The sequence below is a fragment of the Balaenoptera acutorostrata genome, chromosome 2 (genome assembly GCF_949987535.1).
Source record: "Balaenoptera acutorostrata chromosome 2, mBalAcu1.1, whole genome shotgun sequence".
NCBI lineage: Eukaryota > Metazoa > Chordata > Mammalia > Artiodactyla > Balaenopteridae > Balaenoptera > Balaenoptera acutorostrata.
In genome coordinates this window covers 177,550,618-177,570,966 of record NC_080065.1, presented here as the reverse complement: position 1 = coordinate 177,570,966, position 20,349 = coordinate 177,550,618, and the positions used below count along the sequence as shown (strand labels likewise).

Genomic DNA, 20,349 nt, shown 5'->3' with positions numbered 1-20,349 from the left:
AAAGTACCGTTCCCAAGTAGACCAACTAAAAGCAGCACTCGACAAAAAGCGTCTGGAATTAGTCAAAGGAAACACATAATCTTCCATCAGGATAATGCAAGACTGCATGTTTCTTTGATGACCAGGCAAAAACTGTTACACCTTGGCTGGGAAGTTCTGATTCATCCACTGTATTCACCAGACATTGCACCTTCAGATTTCCATTTATTTCGGTCTTTACAAAATTCTCTTAATGAGAAAATTTCCATTCCCCGTAAGACTGTAAAAGGCACCTGTAACAGTTCTTTGCTCAAAAAGATAAAAAGTTTTGGGAAGATGGAATTATGAAGTTGCCTGAAAAATGGCAGAAGGTAGTGGAACAAAACTGTGAATACACTGTTCAATAAAGTTCTTTGTGAAAATGAAAAATGTGTCTTTATTTTTAACTTAAAAGCCAAAGGAACTTTTTGGCCAACCCAATATTGTCCAGTTAACATTCAAGTATCCTAGGTTATCCCTAGAATATCCTTCATTGCTGATTTACCTTTTTTTTGAAATTTTTATCAAGGACCCAATCAAGGATCAAATATTGATTTTGGTTGTCTTCTCTCTCTCTCTCACTTTATTTTTTTTTTAATATTTATTTATTTGGTTGCATTGGGTCTTAGTGCGGCACGTGGGATCTTCGGTGCAGCATGAAGAATCTTTCACTGCGGCACACAGGCTTCTCTCTCTAGTTGAGGCACGCGGGCTCTAGAGCACATCGGCTCAGTAGTTGCGGCGCTCAGGCTTACGTGTCCCATGGCACGTGGGATCTTAATTCCCCAACCAGGGAGCGAACCCACGTCCCCTGCATTGGAGGGCAGATTCTTAACCACTGGACCACCAGTGAAGTCCCTGTCTTTTCTTTTTTGTCTCCTTCAATCTAGAACTGTTTCCCAGTCATTCATTTGTTTAATTAATGGATTGATTTTGCCTTTCATGACATAGATCTGTTTGAAGAGTCCAGACCATTTTGTTTTTGTTTGTGTTTTTGTTTTTTAAAGAATGTCCCTCCATCAGGATATGTCTGGGTTTTTCCTAGTTATTAGATTCAGGTTAAACACTTTGGGAAGGACCAAGTTCTTTGAAAGTGATGTTGTGCCCTTCTCAGTAATACATCACAGCAGGGAACACAGTGAGGACAGCCTGTTCCAGCAGTGGTGAAGTTTTTTGATCACTTGGTTGAGGTGGTGACCGCCAGCTTTCTCCGCTGTGCCTTTTCCAAGGTACCTTTTCGCCATTGAAATTAACAAGTAATCTGTGGGCTGGTTCTTTGAGACTGAATATCCACTTCCCCATTGACAAAGCACAGCCTGAATCAATCATTCATCTTGTGGCTGCACAATGGTGCTTTTCTAACTCAAACTTTCCTTCTGTATGTATTCGCTGGCATTCCAGAACTCTCTCCCTCCATCCCCCAAAAGGGACAGAGGTGGCACTAAAATCTGAGCTCCTCACCAGCTGAGGCTTCCAGCCTCTTGAGCTATAAAATCAAGTAGGAAGGAGACGTCCGGTGTTGCTCTGTGCCCGTGGGAAACCCCTCCCCCCTCCCTGGGCACTTCCTCATCAGTCAACAGGTGGATTCAGGTGGATTCTGCTCAGGACTCTGCTGTCCCCATGTCCCACATACTGTCCTTTCCAGGTGTGTAGGAGGCAGCTCAGACGCCAGGCACAAGCAGGGCAGTGGACACAGTCCCACAGAGGGCACTGGCCTAGCCAGAGGCAACCGATCACTCAGTGGGGGTGGCAGAGGTCAGCAGAACAGGAAGAGAAGGACAATAGCCGTGCCTGTTGCCACAGCAGTTTCAGTATTTGCCAGCTGGGTGGGGCCGGCCGGGCAGCCCTCAGCAACTAAGCCCAGGGCCCACTCTCCCCTCTCACTTTGTCCCTCTGCAAGCCCTAGCGAGGCCTGGAAAACGCAGCAGTTCACCCAGGGAACTGCAAAGACCCAATCGTTCATTGAGGTTTGAACAGTTAGAGGTCTGCAAGAACTACAATTCCCAGAACACACAGCGAACTCCTGGTCCGGCCCCAGCTGTCTGAGTGGCTGGCTTGTTCCTAGAACAAGGAAATCTCACCTGTCCTAGGAACTGAGTCTCCCCGCCTGGGCAAGGTGTGTTTGGGTCTTTGTTTCTTGGACCTGCTCCTGACGGAGAAATCCCGGTTTCAAGCCAAACCTGGAGATGGTGAGATTACCTAGTTCTTTCATTCACACATGTGTACTGAGACCTTGCTCTATGCCAGTCTCGGAAGTGGAACGGGAGGAGAGAGGTTGCGGGGAGCGGGAACAGAGATGTAGTAGACAGACTCATGAAAGTCAGCTCCCTGAGGGCAGAGGCTGGGGTTGGCTGGGTACCCTTTGTAATCTAGCACTTAGTGTGTGCTCAATAAATATTCGCTGGTCAGCCAGCAAGAGAACAGGCCATCTTGCCCTTGTTTTCCGTTCCATTACACCCGAAAGGTGCTTTGCTAGCTGCTTTGCTAGTTCCTACGATATTGTACTATCCTAAAGTGTGCTGTATCTCTCTGTCCGACCTCCAAGCCTTTAAACGCCCTGTTCCCTTTACCAGGAGCACATTCATTCAGCTTATTCGTCTATGTGTCTGTAGAGATAGGACAGAGCCTGGCACGGAGCAGGGGCACATTAAATATTTGATGAGCGAATGAATGAATGAATGCCCTTGTCCATTGTCCATCCAGGACGCAGGGACACTCGGGACCCTCCCTATTCATCTCAGTCCCCCGCCCGCCCAGAATGAATGCATCTTTTTACCCGCCCCGAGGACGACCGGGCTGGGGCATGTGCAGGCCAGGCAGAGGACTGGATTGGGGGCTGCCCTTGGCCCCCTCCAGGGTCTCCTAAAGGGTCCGCTTTTCTGGACTTCGGGAGTTTGCATTCTCTCCCCGAAACTCAGCCTCGGTCAGCTGACTCCCACGACCAGGCCCCCGCCCTCTTACCACCCAGGGCACCCCACACGGACACTCAGCCAACAGCACGTGGTCAAGGGGCCCCAGCTTCCCATTGGCCGCTGGCCTCCTTCCTTCCCCGAGATTGGCCCGGCCCCAGCCGCAGCTCCCCCCTCCGCAGCCTTGCGGTGGTACAGCCCGCCGCGGCTTAGGAGGGGCGGGAAGGTCCAACGCCCCGCGGCGCGGGGGAGGTGTTGCGAAGAGCAGGGATCCCTCTGGAATGTTTCCTTCGGGTCCCCCGGGGCGGGGCGGCGTGGCGTGGAGCGGATTGGCCGCGAGCGCCGGGCGGCCGCTCCTGATTGACCGGACGCGGGCCCTGGCCCCGCCCCCCTGGTCGTGGCTGAGGGAGAGGCCCTGGCCTGAGTTTGCCGAGGGCCGAACCCGGCGCACACTGGGAGGCAGCGGCGGCGCCGCAGGTGAGTGTCACCCGCGGGCGGGGCGCATCGCGGCCGCTTGGGGGATCCCGGCGCGGACCCGCGGGATCGCGGACCCGCGGGGATCCGGCCGATTCTGCGGTATGGGGCCGGCCCCATGGACGCGGCTGGACGTCTAGGCTGAGCGGGGGGATGCCCGAGGCCCCTTCCCAGAGGGCCGCGTGCCTTCCCGCTGGGGGCAGGGGTAAACGCCTCCCGCCATCGGGATGGGGTCTCCAGCCGCACCCCAGCTCCCCGCTGCCGGGATGGGGTCTCCAGCCGCACCCCAGCCCCCTGCACCTCTGGACAGTTCCCATCCCGGCGGGGACAGGCGCAGGATCGGTATTTCTGAGCCCTGCCCGGGCAGTTCCCCGAAGCTGGCCCAGTCCCAATCCTCCAGGGCCTAGGGGGACCTTGGGAGGACCGAGGTTCCGAAGATAATAATGAAAAAAATCACCCCGGCTAGCATTTATTGAACACTTCCGTATCAGGTATTTACCACATATTTATCGTTGATTCTCAATACCTCATGGACGGTGCTGTTACTTATTTCAGAGCTGAAGCAGCAGACCCAGAGAGGTGGAGTGACTTGCCCAAGGTCCCACAGCGAGTAAGTGGCAGATCTGGGACTCAAACCCATGCCTCGGAGTCCAGAACTGGAGTCTCCACCACTGTATGAGAAGCCCGGTGGCTCCAAAGCTCATGTGTTTCTGACCAGCTCCTTCCACTCCACTCCCTCCAGCAAGACACGCCGTCTGGGGCACACCTGCTGGTCTTTGCTTTCACCAGCTGCTCAAACAGGAAGCTGTCCCCAAGGCCCTTGTCCTCTGAGCTGGAAAGGCAAGGCCAGAATACCTGGGTCCTGAGAAGAGAGTGACATCTGCGGGAGAGATAGGCAGGGGTCCAACACCACTGGGGTTCTGTGCTTCTTGGGCCCCCCTGGTAAGCCTGGGCCCAGGACGGTAGGCATTCTCCCTGGAAACACCCAGGAGCCGGTTTTTCAAGACTGATTCAGAGGCCCTCCCGCCCTCCTCTCTCAACCAATACCCTGCTGAAAAGGGGAGCCTGGGTGTGGTGTCCCCGCCCCCCCCCCAGCTTTTGTGAGCTCCCAGAAACCCCCTTCCCCACTTCTTGCTCCCCTCACTGCAACTCTGTGTGGCTGTGAGCTTGTTGAGTTTCAGGCCCTTCCCAGGGAAGAGAGGGTGGGGATGCTGGGATTGCAGCCAACCTGCTCGATGCCCGGGGCTGAAACTCCTTTTCTCCGTACCTGTGTTGAGGTTTGAGGGGAGACTGGGAATGTGGTGGGGAGGTGGCAGTTAGCAGGTCTACAGTGGGCATGTTCTGAGGATAGGGGAACTCAGAGAGTAGTCAGAATGAGGGCATAAGACTCATTCATTCTACACATATTTATTAGGCACCATGTGTCAGGTACTGTTCTTGGCACAGAGGATACAATAGTGAACACAACAAAAATCCCTGCTCTTGGGGAGCTGCCATTCTAATGGGGGGAAACAGGCAACAAACAAGTTAACAAGTAAATAAAGAAAATACTTGCAGAGGGTGATAAATGTTATGAATAAAATATGAGGGAGTGGCATGGTAGAATCTGTGGGCAAAGGGGGAATCTCAGAGGAGGTAACTTTGGAGCCGAGGTCTGAATGACAAAAAGAAGCCAGCCTTGTAAAGATCAGGCAGGGGTCACAGCCAGGGCAAAGGCTCTGAGGCTGGACCAATCTTGGCATGGTGTGCCTGGGGCAGGAGAGGACCCAAAGCGGTGATTCTGCAGGGGTCTGGGGGTCACATTAAGGAGTTTAGAGCTTTTCCTCCATCAGGTGGGAAACCGTTGTAAGATTTGAGGCTGGGGAGTGACGCGATCTGGTTTATGTTTTAAAATAGAGACATGAAGTTAAATAACAACCTAAGACTGGAAGACAAGAGTTCTGCCAGGGCAACATGTAATTAAGTTCGTGGGCCTGAGTAGTTTGGACCACAGGGCTGGTTCCAACAGGCTGGGGCAAGCTGGGGAGGCTTCCTGGATGAGGTGGCCTGAAGTAGGCCTTGGCAGGCAGAGAGGACTGGGATGTTCCTGGGCAGGGCAAGGGAAGAAGCAATAATGACAATAATAATAACTTCCTTAGATTGATGTCAGGCAAAGTGATAATTGAGTTACTTGCGTAATCTCTTTGGATTCCCATAAGCACTCTGAGAGACAGGAATTCTGCCCGTTTTTCAGATGAGGAAACTGAGGCCCCATCAAGTGAAGTGACTTCCCCACAGCCACACAGCTGGTAAGTAACAGGGGTGGGAGTTGAACCCACACCACTGTGCCTCTTCTGGCCTGGAAAGCAAATTTATTAATCACCCACTTTCCTCACCACCATTATTACCCTCTCCTGGGTGAGGACACGAAGCCAGCCTGAACCAGGGCATCAAGTGTAGGCAGAGTAAGGATGTTGGGAATTGGTGGTCAGGATGTAGGGACCCTGGGAAAAGGAGGGAGTTTGAATCTTGGCAACTGACTGAAAGATGATACAGATGGAAATAGTAGTAATTGTTACCAGCATTTATGGAACTCCTGTTGTGTGCCAGGAACTGTTCCAAGCACATGTATGATTTCCTTGGAACTCAGAGAGGTTAAGACACTTGCCCAAGGTCACACAGCTAGTAAGTGGCAAATCCAGGTTTCAGATTTATGTTCTTAGCATTCTGCTAAGATGTATGGGGGGTGGTTGGAGGGGAACCAGGGGAGGTGCTGATGTGGGGGAGTTTTTTTGGGTGTTTTTGTTTTTGTTTTGGTAGTATCATTGAGTGTAGTAAAATAACTTGACAGAGCAGTACTGGTTTATTCATTCAGAATTTATTTTATTTCTAGTATCTAGAACATATAGATTGCATTGCAATTAAAAACAGATTCAGTCCCTGATGGGAGAACTAAGATTCCACAACCCATGCAGCGTGGCAAACAAAACAAAACAAAACAAAACAAAACAAAACAAAAAATGCAGTTTTTAAAAATGCGCAAAGACTTAAACAGGCAGTTCACAAAAGGGCAAATCCAAATGGCTAATAAATGTATTAAAAGTCATTTAGCATCGTTGATTAGGAGGGGAGTGAAAAGCAAAACGACAATGTCTTCGTTGCTAAATGAAGCACTTATTCTGTCCAGAATTATGCTGGGAAGCAAGGGATAAGGGACCACAGAGGTAGAACTTGTACTTTTGCCAGGGAGACAAGACCCTACTGAGGGCAGGTGGTACAGCCTGTGCTTCTCTGGCTCCCCAGAGCTGCAGAGAAGCTGGGCACAGAGACTGGTGGGCTGGTGAGTATTAGGATCATTCGTTTATCCATTCATTCATTCCACAAATATTTATTAAGCAGCTGCTATATGCCAAGCACTGTTCTTTGCACTAAGAAGAGAGGAATGAATAAGACAGGCAAAACAGACAATGAACAAGCTAAATGAATGAAATATGTTTTCCACCTGAAAGAGGTGAGAGAGTGAGTTGTGTGGATACCAGAGGACACAGCCAGTGCAAAGGCCCTGAGGCTGAACTTCGCCTAGTGTGTTGAAGGAACAGGGAGGAGGCCCATGTGGCTGGAGGGAATGAGCTAGGGGGAAAGTGGGAGGAGATGAGGGCACACAGGTAATGTGGGCAGATCATTTGGGGCCTGTGGGCCAAGGGGAGGACATTGACTTTTACTCCAAGTGAGGCAGGAGCCCTGGGAGGGGTTGGAGCAGAGGACAGATGTGATATGAGTTATGTTTTACAGTATCACTCTGGCTGCTGGATTGACAAGAGACTGTTGGGGGCAAGGGCGGAAGCTGGGAGACACAGAGAAGGCAACTGCACTGATCTAGGTGAGTGCTGATGGGGCTGGACCAGTGATATTAGAGGAGGTGTTGGAGAACAGATGAATGAATGAATGAATGAGGAGAGGAGGTGTTGGAGAACAGATGAATGAATGAATAACTGAATGAGGATGGTGCAGCCCAGGGGCTCAACTGAATCCAGGACGGCCCCCTGGAAGAGGAGCAGAAAGTCCCCTTTACACAGAAAAATGTAATTTGGCATAATTTGATCCTCACCACAACCAGGCGGATGGAACGTCCCCATTTGCAGACCAGGCATCTGAGGCCCAGAGAGATTGAGTCACTTAGGGGACAGCGTCACAGTGATGAACTTGGGCTTGGGAATCAGACCTGAGGGTGCAGCCAGCTTCTGTGACTTTGGACATGTGACTTAAAAATTAAATCTGGGACTTCCCTGGTGGTGCGGTGGTTGGGAGTCCGCCTGCCAACGCAGGGGACATGGGTTCGGGCCCTGGTCCGGGAGGATCCCGCATGCCGCGGAGCAACTGGGCCCGTGTGCCACGGCTGCTGAGCCTGCGCTCTAGAGCCCGCGAGCCACAACTACTGAAGCCCGTGCGCCTAGAGCCCGTGCTCCTCAACAAGAGAAACCACCACAATGAGAAGCCCGCGCACCACAACGAAGAGTAGTCCCCACTCGCCGCAACTAGAGAAAGCCCGCACGCAGCAACGAAAACCAAACGCAGCCAAAAATTAAAAATATAAATTAATTAATTAATTTAAAAAAATAAATTAAATCTGAACTCTTTCCCAGCCTACAAGGCCCCCCGCCACAGTCACCTCTTTTACCTGCCATCTTCGTGTTCTCCCATTGCTCACTTCACTCCAATCAACCACACTGGTCTCCAGCTGATCTGTGAGTCTGCTCAGAACCCCCCCCTGACTGCCACCTCACTCAGACCAAAAGCCCAAGTTCTCCCTCTGGCCTACAGGGCCCTGCACAGTCTGCCTGTTACTTCTCTGCCCTCACCTTTTCCTGTTGTCCCCCTTACTCGGATCCAACCACATATGCCTCCTTGCTGTTCCTCAAACATGCCAATCACATCCCCACCTCAGGGCCTTTGCACTGGCTGTTCTCTCTGCCCGAATGTTCTTGCCTCATATCCTCCTATGGATATTTCTTCCTATCTTTCAAGTCTCAGATTCAGCCTCACCTTCTCAGGGAGGCCCTCCCTGACCTTGTCTGTAGAACTTGTCTTGTTTTATTGTCTTCATAGCATTCTTAGAAATTATATTAGATATTTACACGTTTGCTTGCTCACTGTATATCTTCTCCTCTGGACTATGCTTCTGGACAGCATGGACAGAGCCCCAGCTAGCTGGCCTTCTGCAGCACCTTAGGCATGAATTAGAAAAATGCAACCCTTCCTCCCATCAGACACATCACCAGACCAGGGTCTGGTGCTTTTGCACAGTGAACAACCAGTGTAACTGCTCATGGTGGCCCTAGTCAGGGACCTTGTTGCTTTTCTTTTTTTTTTTCTTTTTTTTAATAATAGAAGTTGTTTTAATATTGCCAGCATACATTTTGTGCAGTGGTTCAATAATGAGCTTGAGTTATTCACAGAGATTTTTTCTCACTTTCATAGGTACATTTTGTAGCACACTTTTATGAAATTATTAATTACAGCTTTGAATTATAATTTTTTAAATTAATTGATTAATTTATTTATTTTTGGCTGTGTTGGGTCTTCGTTGCTGCGCGTGGGCTTTCTCTAGTTGTGGCGAGCAGGGCCTACTCTTCATTACAGTGTGCAGTCTTCTCATTGTGGTGGCTTCTCTTTGTGGAGCACGGGCTCTAGGCGCGCGGGCTTCAGTAGTTGTAGCTCACGGGCTCAGTAGTTGTGGCGCATGGGCTTAGCTGCTCCGCGGGATGTGGGCTCTTCCCAGCCCAGGACTCGAATCCATGTCCCCTGCATTGGCAGGCAGATTCTTAACCAATGTGCCACCAAGGAAGTCTGAATTATAATTAATTAAAGATTTTTTTTTTTTGGCTGTGCCACGCAGCTTGCAGGATCTTAGTTCCCCAACCAGGGATTAAACCCAGGCCCGGCAGTGAAAGGGCTGAGTCCTAACCACTGGACTGCCAAGGAATTCCCTAATTAAAGCTTTTTAAAACATACACACACACGTGTATGTATCTCCTTAAACACATACACATATTATGTATATACACATACGTATGTATGTGTATTTGTAAATTCTCAGGATTTATCCATATAGGGTTGTTTTCTTCATCCATTAACCATTCCTCAGAGGCTCCTTATTTACTCTGGGCAAGGAAATGTGGAACCTTGCTTGTCTTATTGAAGGCAATATCCATATTGGTGCATGGAATATAGTAAGTGCCCAAAACATTTGTTTGAAGGGCGGGAGGGAGAAAGAGAGAGTAGAGGGAGAGTAAAGAGGAAAGTGTGTCAGTCAGGACAGGTTTTGCTGCAATAACAAACATCTCCAAAATCTTAGTGGCCAAACTCAACAAAGGTTTGTTTTTTGTTCCTGCTACGTGTCCATTGCAGCTCAGTGGGGGGTTCCATTCATTGTCGTCACTCAGAGCCTGGCCTGATGGGGCCACCACCACATCAAATGAGGTTGGTCACCCTACCAGGAGAAAGGGACTTCTGGAGGCTCTTGCTCCAGTAATTAAATGCTTCAGCCCAGAAATGTCATGTGTCACTTTCTCTCACAACTCACTGGCCAGTACTGGTCACATGCCTGTCCAGTCACAAGGAGGCCAGTAAGTGCCATCTGCCTACATGCTTTGAAGGGGGGAGTCAGAAATTTTTAGCACACAGCATTAATGACTGTGACCAGTAGAAAAAAAAAGAGAAAATGTAGGCTGTGAGTTTCCATTTTCTCATCTGTTAAATGGGCATAATCACATATTATGGTATATCACATAATCACATCGTGGGGGTGATAATATGGTCCCCATGATGTGGTGTGAGGGTTAAGATACAGAGCAGTTAGCATGGGGTTATGATAGATATTAGCTGATATTATTACTTCTGTGCAAGTGTGTAAGTGCTGGGACCGGATTTTTTTTTTTTTTTTTTTAAGTGAAACAAGTAAAGTGTTTATTAGGAAAAAGAGTACGTGTAAATAGGCACACACGGGCGGACTCAGAGAGAGTCGTGCCTTCGTGGTAGTTTGAATCGTTTATATGGGGCATTTCTTCTGGGTTTCCTTTGGCCAATCATCTTGCTTTGCCTGGCTCTGAGCTGGGACCGGATTTCGAACTGAGGCCAGTCTGTTCTCTAAATATTTCATTGGACCTGTAGGGGCGAGGTGGCCCGAGGCCACTGCCCAGGTCCTGAGCCCCTTTTCCTGTCCTGCAGATCTCCTGGGCGTGCCCCCTCTTCTCGCTGCTCATGCCGCTGGGACTGGGGCGGCGGAAAAAGGCGCCGCCTCTGGTGGAAAATGAGGAGGCGGAGCCAGGCCGTGGCGGGCTGGGCGTGGGGGAGCCGGGGCCCCTGGGCGGAGGTGGGGCAGGGGCCCCCCAAATGGGCTTGCCCCCCCCTCCCCCTGCCCTGCGGCCCCGCCTTGTGTTCCACACCCAGCTGGCCCATGGCAGTCCCACTGGCCGCATCGAGGGCTTCACCAACGTCAAGGAGCTGTACGGCAAAATTGCTGAGGCCTTCCGGCTGCCAGCTGCTGAGGTACCCACTGGGAAGCCGGGCACCAGGGTCCCTGATGGTGAGCTAGAGAGAGGCCTGAGCGTGCGTCCTGTTTGTGAGCTGTGCTCAGGTGGTGAAGCTGCAGATACTGAGGCCTTACCCCAGTGAATTATGGGGAACTGGAGGCCAGGGCTGGATGCTGAATTTCATCAGGCACTGGGAGGCCTGCACCCCATTGGCTTGTGGCAAACTGGAGGCCACAGGCGGAGGCGGCATTCCCATCAGGCATTGAGAGGCCTGTGCCGCAGGGGACTGTGGGGGCGGGTGGCCACAGCTGGATGCTGAGTTCCTATCAGGCATTAGGAGACCTGCAGCCCAATGTATTGTGGGGAACTGGAGATCAGGACTGGGTGCTGAGTCCCCATCAGGCACTGGGAGGCCTCTGCCCCAGTGGATTGTGGGAATGGATGGCCAGGGCTGGATGCTACATTCCCATCATACATTGAGAGGTTTGCAGCCCAGCGGATTGTGGGGACTGGAGGTCAGATGCAACATTCACTTCTCCATGATTCACTGGGAGGTCCCACCCCAAGGACTTTGGGGGCCAAAGGAAGGGAAGCAAGGAAGGTGACAGTGGGACTGAGCAGGGAGTAGATGCAGGGGTCTCAGTAGGCAGGATGGATATCTGTGCCCCTTCATTCATTCCACAAGCATTTTCTGAGCACCCACTGTGTGCCAGGCTCTGTACCCCGGAAACAGCAGGGAGTTTTTGCTAGGACAGAAACCCAGCCCTAGTGGGGCCCTGCCCTGACTCTGGGGGTGGTCAGGCACTGTGATGGGGACCCCCAGGCCTTTCCCAACTCTTCTCGCTTCCCCCTCAGGTGGTGATTAGCAAAGGGCACAGGAAGGAGGTGAGGGTTGAATATCTCCCACCCCTGTAGGTGATGTTCTGCACCCTCAACACCCACAAAGTGGACATGGACAAGCTCCTGGGGGGCCAGATCGGGCTGGAGGACTTCATCTTCGCCCACGTCAAGGGGCAGCGCAAGGAAGTGGAGGTGTTCAAGTCGGAGGAGGCGTTGGGGCTCACCATCACAGACAACGGGGCTGGCTATGCCTTCATCAAGGTGCCTGGGGGTGGGGCACCCAGAGTCCTGAGGGTAAGGCCTACCCATAGGACCCAACAGCAGAGCCACAGGGGCTGACAGCTCCTTTGCCCACAGCGCATTAAGGAGGGCAGCGTGATTGACCACATCCAGCTCATCAGCGTGGGTGACATGATCGAGGCCATCAACGGACAGAGCCTGCTGGGCTGCCGGCACTACGAGGTGGCGCGGCTGCTCAAGGAGCTGCCCCGAGGCCGCACCTTCACGCTGAAGCTCACAGAGCCCCGAAAGGCCTTTGGTGAGGGGCTGCCTCCTGCCGCCTGGATGGTCCCCCTCACTTGGGCCCTGGCTGCAGTGCCAAGGGCCACCAACAGGTGGTGCCCAAGCCCAGCGGGTCACAGTGGAAAGGGGGTGGGGGCAGCTCCACCCTGCCCTGGGGAGGGGCTGCTGGCTCTCCGCCCAGCCTGGGAGGAGGATGGAGGCAAGGAGGAAGCTGCCCCCACACCCAGCTTCCAGGAGCCATTAGCCCAGCCAAGCGCCCCCAGCCCTGGCCAGTTCCCCACCCCCCAAGAAGCCAGACTTGGCTGCCCGGTGCCAACCCCCCCACTTTTTTGCCTGGCTTCATTAACTCTCAGGAATGGGCCCAAGGCCCCTGGGGTGGGGGTGGGGGACTCAGACACACTTCCCCAGGCAGATAGGGCTGGTCTGTGGCCCAGCAGCTATACCCCCTTGGCCTTGGGGAAAGCAGCTGGGGACCCAGGACCCACCCCGTTCCTGTCCCTCAGGCCCTGGGAACAGAAGTGACCCCCTCCAGTCTCCCCTCCAGCCTTTTCCATTCCTAGCCCCTGGCTGCACCTCCTACACCCATGCCAAGCCTGAGTCAGGAGTCCTGCCCTCCTGGGGTCACCTCAGCCTCCAGTTCCCCCAAAGCCTACAGAAGCTTGGAGAAGGTGGAGGGTTGTCTGAGGCCGGGATGCCTGGGTTCCTGCACAGAACATGCTGGAATTGGGCTTCTCCAGCCCTCACCCCTTCCCTGTCTCCCACAGACATGATCAGTGTGCGTTCAGGGGGTGGCCGCCCAGGCTCCGGTCCCCAGCTGGGCACTGGCCGAGGGACCCTCCGGCTCCGATCCCGGGGTCCTGCCACAGTAGAGGACCTGGTGAGTGTTCTAGCCGGGCCCCAGTCCCCCTTCCCTGTGAAATTCATAGGCAGCAGCATCACCTCTTAGTTGAGGGGCTCTGGGCACTGGATGCAAACCCACCTCTGCCACCTCCCAGCTCTGGGACCTTTCTTGGGCAAGTGGACCTCAGTTTCCTAATCTGTAAAATGGGGATAATGATACTGACACTTTCACGGTTGTCACGAGGATGAACTGTGGGTTTCTCTACCGAAAGTGGTAAAAATTGTACACGGCACTTAGTAGGTACAAATACAATTATATTCACATTATTATGATGTTGTTGTCCCTCTTCCCCCACCCCAGCCTTCAGCCTTTGAGGAGAAGGCCATTGAGAAGGTGGATGACCTGCTGGAGAGTTACATGGGCATCAGGGATACAGAGCTGGGTGAGTGGGGGGCACCTGGATCTGGGGATGGGTGGGAGTTTGGGGGAAGGAGCTTCTAGGTCCTGGGGGGCTGTGTCCTCCCTGAGCACCTCTGTCATCTGTGCCTCCATTCTGCCGCACCGCCCCCACCCCCGCAGCGGCCACCATGGTAGAGCTTGGAAAGGACAAAAGGAACCCAGACGAGCTGGCTGAGGCCCTGGATGAACGGCTTGGTGACTTCGCCTTCCCGGATGAGTTTGTCTTTGACGTCTGGGGAGCCATTGGGGACGCCAAGGTTGGCCGCTACTAGGCCTCCCGCTGGACCTTGAGATGACTTGGGCCAGGCCTGGTGGGAGCCTCTGGGGTGGAGACACCACGGGCTGGACCCCAGTGTCCAGCTCGGGCCCAGCTCAGTAGCCTGAAGATGATGCGGAGCGGAAGTGGGGCCCGACCTCTGCCCCCCTCCAATCGGTACCACCCCCTCAACAGTTCCCAGCCTGGCTGGGGTCCCCAGCCCCCCACCCCAGCCCCGCCCTGTTCCCCACCTACCTCAGCCGGGTCAGGCGCGGGGAGGGACCAGCCAGATTGGGCGGCCACCCCCGCCCCCAGTACTTTCCGCCTCAGCTGCCAAACTGGTCCCTCTATCTCCCTGGGGCCTTGGGTTCTGTTTGGGGGTCGTGACCTCCCTAGTTTCTTGACGCAGGGCATGCAGAAGGGGGGTGTCCCCCCCTCAGCAAATGCAATAATACCCTCCCCCTGCGTCGCCTCCGTCCCCCCAGAGGAGCCCCCACTGTGGAGTCTGTTACCTCTGCATTTGAAACACAAGTCTGCTGTGAAGCCCTCAGATGCCCTCCCTCTCCTGCCCCGCCCTGTGTCTCCCTCAGCTCAGCCCCGGACAGAAGGGGCAGGAGGGATGATGGCGGTGGGCTTTCGTATCTGAATTTGCTGTCTGGAAGATAAAGAATCTGCTGTTGGACCTGTGTGGCGGCTTCGGGGTGGGAGAGGAGGGTGGGCTGGGGCTGGGAAAGAATGCAGCAGCTGAAATCCATCCTCTTTGGGCTCCAAATTGAATTAGGAGCTGGCCCCAGCCGCCCGCCCCCTCCCACCCGTTCCGCCTGAGGAAGCTCTTGGCCGCAAGCCACCAGGCTTCCAGGCAAGGCCGGAGCTTCTCGGCCTGCTGAGGGTGCAAATCTTGCTCCTTCTCGAACAAGGCTCTTGCCACCCCTGGCCTGATGCGAACGGTAGGCAGAAGGCTGTGGGTCCTTGCCTGCTCCAACCCAGGGCCATGGAGAGCCCCAGGGCCAGGAGGCATGGAGAAAGAAAGATGGGATGGGCTTAAGATGGAGTCTCAGGCCTGCCCCGCTGAGTGCTGATGGAGAGGAACCCCACCCCGAGGCTGGGGGGGGAGGAGTCATGATGCACCCCGACCTCAGCTGACGCTGGACATGTGGGGTCTGCCAGCGTCCATGGAGCACCATACTTTGTGCCGGATGTGCTTGTTTTGACAACCCACTTCATCCTTAAGGATTGAGGCGGGGATCAGGGAAGGGCGGGGGGTGGCGTCCAGGCCAGACCTGGAGGGAAGAGCGAGGATTGAAGTGGGGGGAACCAGGCCAGAGGTCCCCGCAGGAATGTTTGGGGGCAAGTTGAGAGGGGAGGTCTAAGCCCGCCCGCTCCCCATTTCCCACATGCAGGCAATGGGCCCTGGGAGGGGGCAGTGGGGAGGACCAGCTGGACGGGGGCGGGGACGGGTTACTCTGGGCATCGCTGGGCACCTGTGGGCACTTTGTGTGTCTGAGCTAATATACAGCTCCGGCTGTGAAGGGGTGGGGCTGTGTGAGTCTGGGTGTTGAGCAGGTAGGACTGTGTCTCTCAGAGTGTTGGTGGTTTGTGGCTGTGTTGAGGGAACAGGCTGTGATGACTGTCTTCGCGTTCCAGGGTGTTTGTGGACGTCACTGGCAGGGCTTCTGTGTGGAGTGTGGCCGTGTGACAGCATGTGTGTCTCTGGGTGTTGCTGTTGCTAGGGTGGGGGGTGACCGGCTAGATCTCGGGGTGTCCAGGGGTGCCACTCCTTGTGTCTTGGGTGTATGTGGCGTGTACCTGTGGGGCCTGTCTTGGACTGTTAGGGGGCGTCTCTGGGTGATATTGGGGTGTGGCTGGGGGCTGTGTCAGTGGTAACAGTTGTGTGCACCGCTCAAGGGCTGAGTGAGACTACATTTGCCAGCACTAAGGGGTGTGATGTTCTCTTTCACAGGGAGCTGTATTTCAGGGTGTTAGCGTCCGTAACTATGGGCCCATCTCTGGTGCTAGAGGTGAGACTGTCTCAGTGTGACGATGGCTGACCCCAAGGTCCCGAGGAACGTGACTGCTGCTGAGCTGGGAACAGGCCAAGACGGTGGGGGGGGGGGTGTCTCAGGGCGTTAAGGGATATGATTGTGTATCTTCGAGTGTGTGACCGTGCGTGTGCCCCTCAGGGATGTGATCCTACTTCTCAGGGCAGGAGGTGAGGATGCAGCTGTGTGCCCACAGGTGTGGCTGTCTGTGGCTTGGGACGTGTGTGTGCTCATCACATCCTAAAGCAGGATCTAGGAGACAGTCCACTGGTCACCGATCTTCCTGGTTCCCCTGCCCCCCTTCAGCCTCCTCCCTCTTCCCCCCCCCCCCCCCCGAGTTTGACTCGCTGCAGCCCTGGCCTAGGCTTTAAGCCCCTGTGTAAATAATGGGCGGATCTCCTGGTCAGGCTGGGCGTGACCCAAGCTGGTCCACCCAGGGCACTACCCACCGCCACCCACCCAACATCCATGAAGGCCCTGGCAGGGCAAGGGGGTGCTGCTGTCCCCACGCAGGGCTAGCCCTCCAACCTTGCAGCCCCGGTGGGGGTAGTAGCACCCCTAAGCCGCCCCAGCCTGCCCTGGGCGACACTCAACGTTTTCCAGTGTTTAGATTTTATCCGCTTTATTAATGAGGCAGGCGAGAGGCCCACGCCTGGGAGGGAATGGGGCTGCTCAGGCCCCACCAGGGGGAGCGGGTCATGGGGGCCAGGCCAACTTCCCAGAGCCCCCCCCTACTCATGAGGGGAGCTGGGGCCTGGAGCGGCCCATGACCATTGCCAGGAGTACAAAAAGGGGGTCTCTGTCACCCCAGGTCCCCTGGAGGCGTGCGCTGGGTGGAACGGCCCCTGGAGGCTGGAGCGGGCAGCGGGAGGAGGCAGGGAGCGAAGAGCCACCCGGGGAAGGAGGGAGGGAGGGAGGGAGGGAGCGGCCTGTCGGAGAGCTCGGGCGCAGCAGGCTAGGGCGCAGCAGGGCAGCCGGTGCAGCGGGGCAGCAGGGACCAAGCGGCAGGAGATGGGGACCCTGCGTCCCAGGCAGCTCCGGGTAAGAAGGCTGGGGCACAAGGATCTCCAGTGGGGGAGGAAGGCATGAAAGGATGGGGCCCTGGCTCCCCCAGCCTGTCCTTCCTGTGTTCCTTGACTCTCAGCCCATCTGTCTGTCCCTGTTGATCTTACTGTCTGTCCAGCCTCCCTTCCCATAAGACCTAGCGGGCAGTTCTGACCTCTCAGCCCTCACCAGGGGCTATCAAGGAATGGGTGGTGACGGGTTAGCCTTGAGGCCTCTGGGGCAGGGACATGGAGCTGGCAGGAGCGGAACTGTGGGCATCCAGAGTGAGGCAGCAGTGGGCAGAGGTAGGGCCTGGGCAAGAGGCAGCGATGGGGCTCAGAGATGGGAGTGTGGGGGACAAAGACGGGGCTCTGGGGACAGGGACAGGGCTGTGTGGACAGAGATGTGGCCAAGGGGACAGAGATGGGTTTATGGGAACAGGGATGGAGCTGTGGGGACAGGGCTGTGGCCCTGGGGGAAGAGGCAGTGGTGGGGAGAGAGGTGGCAGAGGTGGGGCTGTGAGCATCTAGGATGGGACTGGAGTAAAGGTGACATAGTGATGGTCAAAGATGGGGCAGTGGGGTCAGATGGTGCCCCGGGATCAGAAATGGGTCAGTGGTTATCAGATGGGGCCGGGGGCCAGGAATTGGCTGTGGTGTCAAAATGGGAGGTGGGTGTCAGAAGTGGGTGGGTTAAGGCCCAGAGGTGGGGTCAGAGACAGGTGGGGCTGAAGCCAGGTGACCCTGGTGGACAGGGCAATGAGGGCAGACTGAGGCCTGGAGCAAGAGATGGGCTGGGAAAAGGAAGAGGAGGAGGAGTGGATCAGGAATGGGGCAGCCAGAGTCATTTGGAGTTGCCATGGACAGAGGGTCCATAGAAGAACTCCATGGGGTCAAATGGGTCCTGATGATCTGAGATGGGACCACCAGCTGGTCCCAGGCCAATGGTGGAACCTCACCTACCCCTCCTCTCCTCTCCCCAGCCCCACCCCCCGCACCTGACATGAGCCCTTGCGGGCCCCTCAACCTGAGCCTGGCGGGCGAGGCGACCACGTGTACAGCACCCGGGGCCTCCAACGCGTCCGCCGGACCGCTGTCGGACCTGGCGGGCGCGTCGCCCGCGCTGCCCATCTTCTCCATGACGCTGGGCGCCGTGTCCAACGTGCTGGCGCTGGCACTGCTGGCGCAGGCCGCGGGCCGTCTGCGGCGCCGCCGCTCGGCAGCCACCTTCCTGCTGTTCGTCGCCAGCCTGCTGGCCACCGACCTGGCGGGCCACGTGATCCCGGGTGCGCTGGTGCTGCGCTTGTACGCGGCGGGGCGCTCGCCGGCCGGCGGCGCCTGCCACTTCCTGGGCGGATGCATGGTCTTCTTCGGCCTGTGCCCGCTGTTGCTGGGCTGCGGCATGGCCGTGGAGCGCTGCGTGGGCGTCACGCGGCCGCTGCTGCACGCAGCCGGCGTCTCGGTGGCCCGCGCGCGGCTGGCGCTGGCCGCGCTGGCCGCCGTGGCCTTGGCCGTGGCGCTGCTTCCATTGGCGCGCGTGGGCCGCTACGAGCTGCAGTACCCGGGTACGTGGTGCTTCATCGGTCTGGGTCCGGCGGGAGGCTGGCGCCAGTCGTTGCTCGCCGGCCTTTTCGCCGGCCTCGGCTTGGCCTCGCTGCTCGTCGCGCTCGTGTGCAACACGCTCAGCGGCCTGGCCCTGCTGCGCGCCCGCTGGCGCCGCCGCTCTCGACGGCACTTCCCGGCTGGAGGCCCCGACAGCCGCCGTCACTGGGGAGGGAGCGGACCCCGCCAGGCCTCCGCCTCGTCCGCCTCGTCCGCCTCGTCCGTCGCTTCGGCCTCCGCCGCCCCCGGCGGCTCCCTGGGCCGTGGCTCAGCGCGGCGAGCCCGTGCCCACGACGTGGAGATGGTGGGCCAGCTCGTAGGCATCATGGTGGTGTCGTGCATCTGCTGGAGCCCCCTGCTGGTGAGGGGCGCACATGCCTCTCCAACCCTGCTCCTTCCCACGCCCTCCGTGACCTCTCCCACCCTTTTCCATCCTGGGATACCTGGGTCCTCTCTCCCTGACCCAGCCAGGGCACTGCCTCCTCGAGGCCCCACCTGCCAGAGTCCACCCTTTGCCCTCTCCTTCTGACGTCCCACTCCTCCTCCCACTCCCCTTATCTTACTCCTTCCTGGGGTCTTTGTAGTTCACCCGACCCCGGCAAGGTTCCCCTCCAACCCCACCCAACTAAGTGCTTTCATTCCCTAGCTTCCTTCCACCATCACCACCCCTTTTCTCTTCTCCCCTTCAGTCCCCTGTCCTTTGGGATACCTGGGACTTCTTTCTTGCCCAAGCACACACCCACTGCAGGCCTTTGCTTCTGCCACGCTCTCTAAGGCTCCCACTTCTTCTCCCCTCTCTCCACAGCTCCTTCCCAATTAGATTCCCATTTACCCTCCCCGTGACGTTCCGTCCATCCTCACAGCCTCTTTACCTTCCAGACACTCTCCCATCCATCTCAGCCCTACCCTTCGTCGGTGCCCTTTTCTTACACCACCCCCCGCTCACACTGTCTTCTCCCACAGGTGTTGGTGGTGCTGGCCATCGCGGGCTGGGGCTCCAGCTCCCTGCAGCGGCCGCTGTTTTTGGCCGTGCGCCTCGCCTCGTGGAACCAGATTCTGGACCCCTGGGTGTACATCTTGCTGCGCCGGGCTGTGCTTCACCAACTGCTTCGCCTCCTGCCTTCAAGGGCAGGTGCGAAGGGCAGCCCCACGGGGCTGGGCCTAATGAGCGCTTGGGAGGCCAACTCGCTGCGCAGCTCCCAGCACAGCGGCCTCAGTCACTTCTAGGGGCGCCCGGCGGCTAAGCCAGACCACCCGGGGCGGGGCCGGCCTCTGGTCCGCAGCTCGGAGACTTCGGGGACTAAAACCTTTTTTTGCGGACAAGCCCAGGGCGGTGCGTCCCGTCGTGGCTGCAGCACCTTTGCGGCCGCGCGGGGGCCGCAGAGGTGCTGTGTACGCCTCCGGGGTGTGCAGTTCCGGGACTAGTCACGCGGGGGCGCAGAGACGCAGAGCCGGAGGAACATGCGCACAACGCCGTAGCCGCAGTCTTGGGGCGGTGGCTCGGCTAGGAGCAGAGTGGGAGGGTTGGGGGGCGCTTTTCGCCCCTGCTGCCGTCATGAGTGACTCCCGCAACCATTCGCTCATTGTGGCCCTGAGCTCCCCCACACAACCCCAAGTCCCTGCCCCCCAAACTATGCCCCATCACTGGCCTCTACCCCCGGAAGTCCCTCAACACAGCTCCGAGCCCCCTCCCATGGCAGCCTGCCCATGCTCCCCACCATAATAACAGCCCCGAGTCTCCACCATCCCTTGGCCCCCTTCAAATGATCCCCCACCATAATCCAGGGCCTCTCCCCGTCACTCCCTACGCCGCCGGCCACGTATCACATCCCCTC

At 56.3% G+C, this 20,349-nt stretch overlaps 2 protein-coding genes across 5 annotated transcripts; both read left to right on the top strand.

Annotated features, from left to right (window-relative positions):
* The first annotated feature begins 2,114 nt into the window (after positions 1-2,114).
* On the top strand, positions 2,115-14,512 carry GIPC1 (GIPC PDZ domain containing family member 1). Of its 4 annotated transcripts, none has more exons than XM_028166475.2 (10): positions 2,115-2,207; positions 3,957-4,011; positions 5,635-5,689; positions 7,173-7,260; positions 10,608-10,928; positions 11,828-12,013; positions 12,110-12,290; positions 13,039-13,151; positions 13,476-13,557; positions 13,695-14,512. In XM_028166475.2, exons 5-10 carry the CDS (start codon positions 10,641-10,643, stop codon positions 13,844-13,846), a joined length of 1,002 nt encoding a protein of 333 aa, XP_028022276.1. In that variant the 5' UTR covers positions 2,115-2,207; positions 3,957-4,011; positions 5,635-5,689; positions 7,173-7,260; positions 10,608-10,640; the 3' UTR covers positions 13,847-14,512. The 4 variants fall into 4 exon arrangements, with proteins under 4 accessions (XP_028022276.1, XP_028022275.1, XP_057397608.1 ...); XM_028166474.2 differs by lacking the exon at positions 2,115-2,207 and adding an exon at positions 3,253-3,404; XM_057541625.1 differs by lacking the exon at positions 2,115-2,207 and adding an exon at positions 3,253-3,404 and having other exon boundaries at positions 3,957-4,105.
* Positions 14,513-17,915: 3,403 nt separating this feature from the next.
* PTGER1 (prostaglandin E receptor 1) lies at positions 17,916-20,343 on the top strand. The gene is made up of 2 exons (XM_007182080.2): positions 17,916-18,875; positions 19,478-20,343. Exons 1-2 carry the CDS (start codon positions 17,916-17,918, stop codon positions 19,739-19,741), a joined length of 1,224 nt encoding a protein of 407 aa, XP_007182142.2. The 3' UTR covers positions 19,742-20,343.
* Positions 20,344-20,349: the final 6 nt, after the last annotated feature.